Below are 8007 nucleotides of genomic sequence, written 5' to 3' on the forward strand. Positions count from 1 at the left end.
AAATTGAAAATGAAATGAAAAATACTGACCATAGTACTCCATAGTACTCCATAGTATAAAAATGCCTCTACCCGCTTGTTGGGACCCTTGTGGTTTTGTTGGGGCCCCACTCCCCCTTTTTGAAAAAAACACAAACGTTAATTTTTTTACTTTCAGATGTTTAATTCTTTAGTTCCCCCCTGGGCCTATCATCCGTGGACACCTTGCCACCTTAGATAAGATCTGATCTGGACCCAATCTCGGACTTTTCAATATTCCAAGGGTTGCACTGGATTTATAAGAAATTGACCGACTTTTCTATCTATTACTTGAGAGTATATCAATCATTTAACCTCACATAAAAGACGGTATTAAAAGGCATATGTGGGCGTGCTCGAAGCGACCTGAACATCGACACTAGTAATTAAGAGATGGGACTAATCCATATTAGCGTCTACCTACTAGCCTGTATCGGGACAAGTGTCAGCGGAAGCCCCAGCCGAAGCCACTCAAATCCCTATACAGTCAAACCCCGTTCAAATTGAAGAATCTGTCGAAGAGCAAATCCCTTTCGTTTCGAAGGGCTTTGTTACGTGGTGAGGGTCTCTAAAATCCCTGTACAGTCAAACCCCGTTATAATCGGAGGATCTTTCGGAGAGCAAATCCCTCAAGTTTCGAAGGGATTTTCTGAAGTGTTGAGGGTCTTGGCATTATGGGTTATGTCCATTCTCGCCATTGTATGACTTTCATTTTGGGGCGGTAGGTCTTAGAATCGAGCAAGACTAAGCCTAATTAGACAGCCTTGGCGCTGCTAACCATGGCGAATTGTATTCCTGAGGTATATCATTATACATACAACATAGTACAATTAAAGGGTTCCTAAAAGAATAAAGGATTCATGAATCGTAGGTCTACATACAAACAAGTACCCTCAGCGAGCCTATATACGACTCATTATACGTACAATCATCCACCAGTTCCGAAAAGAACTATCAAATCAACGAACCTGCTCCGTCCGCCGCTCCGAATCAACGAGCCAAGATCCCCCACCAGCAGCATGCTTACCGCCAGCGGCACTAAGATTAACAGTCGTCTTCTTCAAATCAGGGAGAACAAGAACCGTCTCGCCATGGTTACGGTAGTCAACCTCACAAGGGATCGAGCGACGAGCCGGCGCCATAGAACCAGTGGCATCAGCCACAGGCGGCGACGTCGGGAGCTGAGGTGCCGATGGGAGGAAGGTACGAATCTCAAGACTCGGGAGAAGGAGATGGCCTGGTTTCTGGGGGAGTAGTAGGACGGTAAAGCGGGTAGTTTCGCCGTCGCGCGCGAGGAAGTTGCCTCGGCGACGACCACCTATTTGCCACTGTTCTGGATTGGCGTGGATCTCGTATGAGCATTCGAGGGGCTGGTCGGCGTTTTCACGGGTCGCGGGGGAACACCAGCGTCGCGTGTGGCGGAGACATAGCTCGGCGGTGATCATCTGACCGACGGCGGCGTGGGTGGAGGGACCTGGGTCGGTGGTGGGTTTCGGCTGGAGCTGGAGGTCGGCTGTGTGGACGACTTGGATCTCGGGGACGTCGACGGGGATGATGATGCGGCGGGTTGGGATGGTTGGTTGTGCGGGGAGGGGGATGGTGGAGTTGTTCTGTTTCATATGTGAGTAAAATAGCTAGCTGGGAACACTCAAGTTGGTTTTTACCTTGTGCCACTCCTGGAGCCACTGTCGCACATCTTCGCCTGGTACTTTCAAAGCTCCGAGCAGATCATCCCATCGCACAGTCTGATAGGACAGCATGTTTACCTCTCGAATGAGCCCAATGGCTTCCATGTCATTCGTGGATAGCTGTGCGCGGAAACTGCTGACAATGTGCGAGGTGAGCAGCGCTGCGTACTGGCGGAATGGGCTGGAGTCAATAGAAGCAGCAAATTGCTTTTCGATTGCATCGAGACACTCATCGTCAACACATGTGAAGTCAATGCTCAGTTGTAGGCTACGCGGCGTTGATGCGGCCGGGTTGACTTCAGTATGGCGAATTTTGTAAAGAAGAGACGCGGGCTGCTTAGGGAAGACATCAAGGGCGACAGGGCCGGTGATGCTGGATTGCACGTTGTAGATATCTGAGCTTGGTAAACTGCAGTTCATAATACGAAGCGGGATAAGCATGGCCGGGCTGATGGTGAAACGTGAGAATAGTAGTTCATCCTTGAAGATGTCCTGGACGTTGACCGATATAGGTAGTGTTGAAACAACATCGAACGATGCCGAGGAAGCGAATCGACCTTGCTCGGTCTCGTACCCGATCTCTGCTCGCGCTGAGAGGGTCGAAAACGCCTCCTCGACAGTGTAGGGGATGCGCAGTCGGATGAATGACCGCGCCGGCAATTGCGCGAATTCGATAACGCCCAAATCGTGGCTGGCATCTATCTCGATCTTGCCATCCACAACCTCAGTTTCTGCAAGGCGGAGCCGCAGGCCTGCAGTGCCTGGCCGGACACGGATGGTGCCACTCTTGATATCATTTCTTCCGCTGTCAAGTTCCAGCTCCAGCGTCCGCATGGCCTGGAGGTTAATAAGATGCGGTGACACGATCTTCGCCTGTAGGGCTTCCGCCGGAGGATAGCAATAGATGTAAGGCTGGTTGTCGATTTCCTCTGAGTCTTCTGTTTCCCGGAAGCCAACTGGAAGGGTGGAGTCATGCCCGCCATTGAAGTTAAAGACAAGATTGCCAGCTCTCATCTCGAGCCGGTCAATGAAGTACTTGCCTTGAAGTATAGTCTGCATAAAAGTTAGTTACTGGTAGCGGAACTTATCCTACGAGTACTCACCGAGGAGTCAATCAAAATCTGTGTTGATGATGATTTTACCACGAACTTAGCTGAGCTCTCGATCCAGTGCTCAGAATTCTGAGCGCTGTTAGCGCTGACCAGCCGAACCTTGAGGGTGTCAATCTCAATCTGCTGGCCCAAAAGGAATCGCAAAGACAATTGGATCTGGAACCCATCCTTGTTGTCGTACAGACGGATGGCTGGGTCGACACGGAAGTCGGCAAAGAAGTCTGTCAAGGAAGCAGGGATATCCTTTTGAAGAGCATCAGCTGCTTCGAACAAATCGCGGACATGTCTATCTAATATTTCCTGTTCAGTAGAAGGAATTGAGCCAGCCACAGACTTTTGCCTGGCTGACAATTGCGCCTGCGCATATGTAGCAAATTTGGACAGCAACCGTATCATCATCCGAACGTAATCTTCGTTCCGTTTGAGCTCCTTCAAGCACCGTGCGTGGAGTTCCAACATGCTTCCTTCTAGAACAATCCAGTACTTAGAGCCGTAGAAGGGGGCCATCCGATGGAAATAGGAAGCAGCAGACTCGTAGTCTTTCCGGCGATATCGCAAAATAGCGATTTCAGCCAGAGCCTGTTCAACAGAGTTGACACGGTTGGCTGCCATATGATGGCGGATCAAACGGTCTGTGAGATCTTCATAAAGAAACAGGAAAGCGTCTTTTGACTTCAACGCGGCCCTGAGACCAGAAAGATCGACGCCTACTAGCGAAGATTCCTTCTTCGAAGGTGTCTGTGACTCTTCGGTGTTATCGTCGTCCAACGAGATCTCCGCCATGTCACTTGCCCCAGAACGATGGCGATCATCAAAGAGCAGACCGAGATTGTTCCAGTTCTCAGCCCAGCCCCGTCTGCTAGCAATCTCTTCGAGGGACCGCCGAGCTAGAAGAAGCAATTCCGCCCTCCCAGATGATAGCTGTTCAGAACCAGTCTTCTGTGTGGGAATAGGCATAGGCTTCGGGTGTTCCATAGTGGATCGCCGCTGCATCAAGCCCACATTATCAGAGATATCCTGGGTCACTGGCCGGGGAGGTCGGGCACCAGATGAGCCTATGAGAGAACTAGAGCGGCGAGGGACATCGGCACGAGAATCTGCCCTCGTGACAGCCGCGGCTTCACTCGATTGTGCAACAGCATGAAGAGAGGATTCGGGGAGCATGAGGGTCGGAGTAGAGGTTTGACTCAGGATCTGGAAAGCTGCCGAAAATGCCCACGAAGAGACTAGATTATTGATAATATCCGTCCTATCATCATGTCCTACCTCCGCGAGACCACATTCGAGATCATAGCGGAGGGTACGTGCAGCTAAACCGATAAATTCCGTTGCTCTTGCACAAATCTCAGCCAGCAGCATGAGATTTTCGGGCTTCTTGCTCGATTTTGCCGCGTTGCCGTCTGCCGCAGGTTCGCTGCCGGCCAGTGATGGAGCTCTCGCGGCTCGGAGTAGTAGAGTCAGTTGACGAGAGAAGATGTATGTGCGGAAATCGAAGATGGAGATATCGCTCCCCAGGATCATTTCCCGGTAGTGCATCTTGTTGGCATTCAATGGGAAATCTTCCGGCTGAAGCTCGGAAAACAGAGCCGCGTCGCCGTCATTGCCGTCGCTGTCATCGGAAGCCCCAGTCTCCAATGCCTTCTTGGCCATCTCAGCCCAATTTTTACTGATGGTCGAGAGTGCGCCACTGTGTTGATCACCACTCCCATCGAGCTGTTCTCGAATGGCCGAGTCCAAGCCAACAGCTAGCTCATCGTATCCAGCTAGCGCATCTTCGAAGAGGCCCACGTTTTCGAACCCTCTAGCAAGACCTTCCTTAAGTATGAAAAACGTGCAGAAGTTCCAGCCAGGCAAACTGCGCTGGGAGTCTTTCTCCTTTATATCATCTTCATATTGAGCCACACGCAAATCAAAAGAGGCTAGAATCCCATTCTTCATTTTATCAATCAAATCCTCCAATTGCTCGGCCAATTCAGGGGACTTGGTCCCCTTCTTCGGAAGACGCAATTGTGCCACACGATCTACAGCAGACTTGGACGACCCATTGAAGTCAGCCTTCGCCTTTTCCAGCACTGTAGTTGAACCACGGCCCCATTTGGAGGTAGTTGTGGCCGCCTTGTCCGCAGCATCACCGTCCGGTACTACGTGCAGGATAAGCCACTCAAAAGCATCATGCTTTTCCTGGCTAGTAGTTACGGACTGCGAGCTTTGGGAAGACGCGTTGGTCTTGATCCATTCGCGAAGGTTCCGTCGGGCGGTCGTCTTGTAGGTTTCGTTATCGTCGCATCGTAGGAGGTAGACTTTCAGGTATGGGGTCTGTCGTAGACCGGGGATTTGATGTCTGCGATGGGCGACTGTGCCATGGACCGTATCGCTCGATGATTTGCGTTCGTCTGATTCTTGCGCAGGTGTGAAGCCGATGCGGAGCGACTCGATTGATCGCACGGGGCGGGTTGGCGATTTCCAGTGAAGATTTTTTAGGGGGAGCTTTGCTTCAATCACGGGCTGGATGAGCGGAAATAGGCCCGAAGGATCTGTATATTCGACTGTGTTGTATGGTCAGCGCAAGCTTCGTTCGTCTTGATCACGTTGGCCGTACCCGTTACATTGCTCGAAGCCTGCGAAGGGTCCATGATTTCCCGGGCGCAATACGGGAAGTGGCCAATTGACTTCAGGACATCTCAGAATTCAAGGTGCATAGGAGCTTTCATGCGCCTGGGGTTAAGGGGAAAAGTTGCGGGGTGAAGGGAGACATGCTGTCAACAGCGATCACGCACGGCCTCGTTCTTTTCCATTTTAGTGCGTATCCCTCGCTGCTTTTAGAATTTGGATCTACAACTGACCTTTTCTTTGTTTTAATCTCTTAGTTATATTTCGAAAAATATATATAAATACACAAATATATAATCGCATATGTATTGTACTATATCTGACATATATTGCAAAAAATATCTACACCAACGTAGCCCTGGATCTATACTAGATGACCTCACACCTCAACCTCAAACACCTTTGCTAGCACAGCACCACCAACCAGAACAACCCCTGCCTGTATAGGCAGTCCAATCTGACCTGCCACAGAGAAAGGAACCAAGGCTTGATTTTGCGGCCTCACCACCTGTGGATAGAAGAACCCAGTTGAGGTGACACCAAGCCATGCCATAGACCACATTAGGCCAAGAGCCCTTTGCCACAGCGGTTTAGGGATTTTTTGGCTTGACTTATTAGACTTCAAAAAAGACCTCCAAAGAGCTTTGACGCAATCTTCGATCATGAGTCCTAGAGGGGCCGTGACAAAGAATAACATGGCGCCGGATTCCTGTGCTGGGATTCCCTGCACAATATCGAGGACGAGATGCAGCCCGCCCGAACAGAAGAAAACAACAAAAACATTCATATACCGCTGCATCAAAGACCGTGGCTTTAGACCCAATAGGTCTTGGGTGATGAAGGTGCTGACCGAAGTCAGCGGGTTTTGCAGCAATTGGTGCCAGAATTTCCTACAAAATCGATGTCAGTAGAATACTCCATTTCCCTAGATAATCTGCTGTGAATGAGCTTACCCCCAGAAGCCCCGTACTGTATCGGCATCCAGTGCTTTACCGTACAACGGAGGGCAGTTTTCAGGCGAGTCCAGTCCAAGTGCCACAAGAATTATCGAAAAGACACGATGGTGAAAATCGATGAGTATTCGGCTCACCACAAATCCAGCCATGATGTTTGAGATGATACGTTCAATCCATTGTTCAGTTGATATATCCCACTGAGGCACTGGCGGCAACATCCTAATTTTCTCTTGCTCCAACGCCTGTTGCAACCCTAGAGTAGCAAATACATCCAGAGCTAAATATTGCCAAACAACGATGGCTGTCTGACGAACCAAAAAGCGACCTCGAGGAGGCGTGTCCATATCACGCCGTTTATAATATGCTGGCTGTGGCGGGGCGTTTTTTATTTGCCAGGGAGTGTTGATCCCACGAGGGTCAGTGAAGAGCCGAGTCGCGGCATAAATTCGAGCCACGAAGCTCTGGCTACCCCAAGAAGGCAGATCATTGATATTCTTGGGGTTGATGAGTAGCAAGTTGAAGCATTGGAAGACGATGGTTACGAATAAGCGACCGCATTCACACCATACGAATCCCGGGCCCAGCGCTGTGGCTACTGGTATAGCTCGATATACCAGGAAGATAGAGCATGGAATTGACAGATATCGAAGAATAGATTGTTTTGGCGTTGCAATTAGGAGAATCGCAGGTATAAGGCAGTGGGAAGCATAGAGAAAGAGAATTTGCGAAATGTTGGAAGAGGTTGACATGGCCCGCCTGCCCCCAAGCAAAAGGGGGAAACGCTTTTTAACGGGCGTAGGTGTTGTGAGAGATGTGATTTTTTTTAAAAAGGGGCGATCATTTCTAATATTTTAAGAGTTTTGCATAGAATCAATATTGGACTGCGTGGGCCCCTTACGGCGAGCGATAAGTACGAATAGGGCAAAATATACATGTATCCATGCTTCTATACTATTCGCATTCTCTCGATATAAAATTAATGCCCTTGTCAGTTTCCATAACTACATAGTCTAGAAACTACCTTCTACAGCCACTCCATACATCTCACATTTACCATGCACTTCGACATAGTCCTCTCTTGACAGCCCTAAGGCAAGAGCTACTTTCCCGTCGTTACCAGATCGGGCTGTCTTAGAATAGGAAGCTAGAGACGTAGTTAGGACGTAAATAGTACAGATTCGGCAGGCACGAACCTGCTGGGTAGAGAGTATCGTGTACCCCCCAGGGCCCCAGATGTTTTCGTTTCGAAAAAATCACCAGTAACACCACCAACATGATGACCACCACCACCACCACGATTTTTCGCACCGTTGTGAAGGAGGTCTCTGCGGCCTCCTCGCCCGCGCCATCTGCCACCTCTACCTCCTCCACCCCCTCCAACTCCTCCGCCGCCATGAGCAATCTGGCGATGGTGCCACCCGGCCTTTGGGCCGTAATCATTTTCGTGCTGTGCGTCGCCGTGGGCGGCATAGGTTGGCTCTGCTGCAACAAGCAGAAGAAGGGCGATAAGCCCAAGGAGGATGAGCCCAGAGAGGCCGAGGGGACCTCGTAAGTTCAATATCAAGATCCCCGTAGAAAATCTTTTGGAGCCTCTTTTGGAGCCTCTTTTGGAGCCTCTTTTGGA

The 8007-nt window shown here is 50.0% G+C and overlaps 2 protein-coding genes across 2 annotated transcripts; one reads left to right on the forward strand and one right to left on the reverse strand.

The window, feature by feature from the left end:
* Nucleotides 1-976: 976 nt before the first annotated feature.
* Nucleotides 977-6532, reverse strand: PEX2_043230 (putative TMEM1 family protein; the record flags this gene model as incomplete). The annotated part of the gene is made up of 6 exons (XM_016741598.1): nt 977-1627; nt 1682-2758; nt 2809-5363; nt 5417-5486; nt 5813-6317; nt 6381-6532. The coding sequence occupies 6 exons, from the start codon at nt 6530-6532 to the stop codon at nt 977-979; spliced, it is 5010 nt and encodes a 1669-aa protein (XP_016603509.1).
* Nucleotides 6533-7656: 1124 nt separating this feature from the next.
* On the forward strand, nt 7657-7935 carry PEX2_043240 (uncharacterized protein; the record flags this gene model as incomplete). The annotated part of the gene is made up of 1 exon (XM_016741599.1): nt 7657-7935. One exon carries the CDS (start codon nt 7657-7659, stop codon nt 7933-7935), a length of 279 nt encoding a protein of 92 aa, XP_016603510.1.
* Nucleotides 7936-8007: the final 72 nt, after the last annotated feature.

Source organism: Penicillium expansum (assembly GCF_000769745.1).
Source record: "Penicillium expansum strain MD-8 chromosome Unknown contig144, whole genome shotgun sequence".
NCBI classification, from domain to species: Eukaryota; Fungi; Ascomycota; class Eurotiomycetes; order Eurotiales; family Aspergillaceae; genus Penicillium; species Penicillium expansum.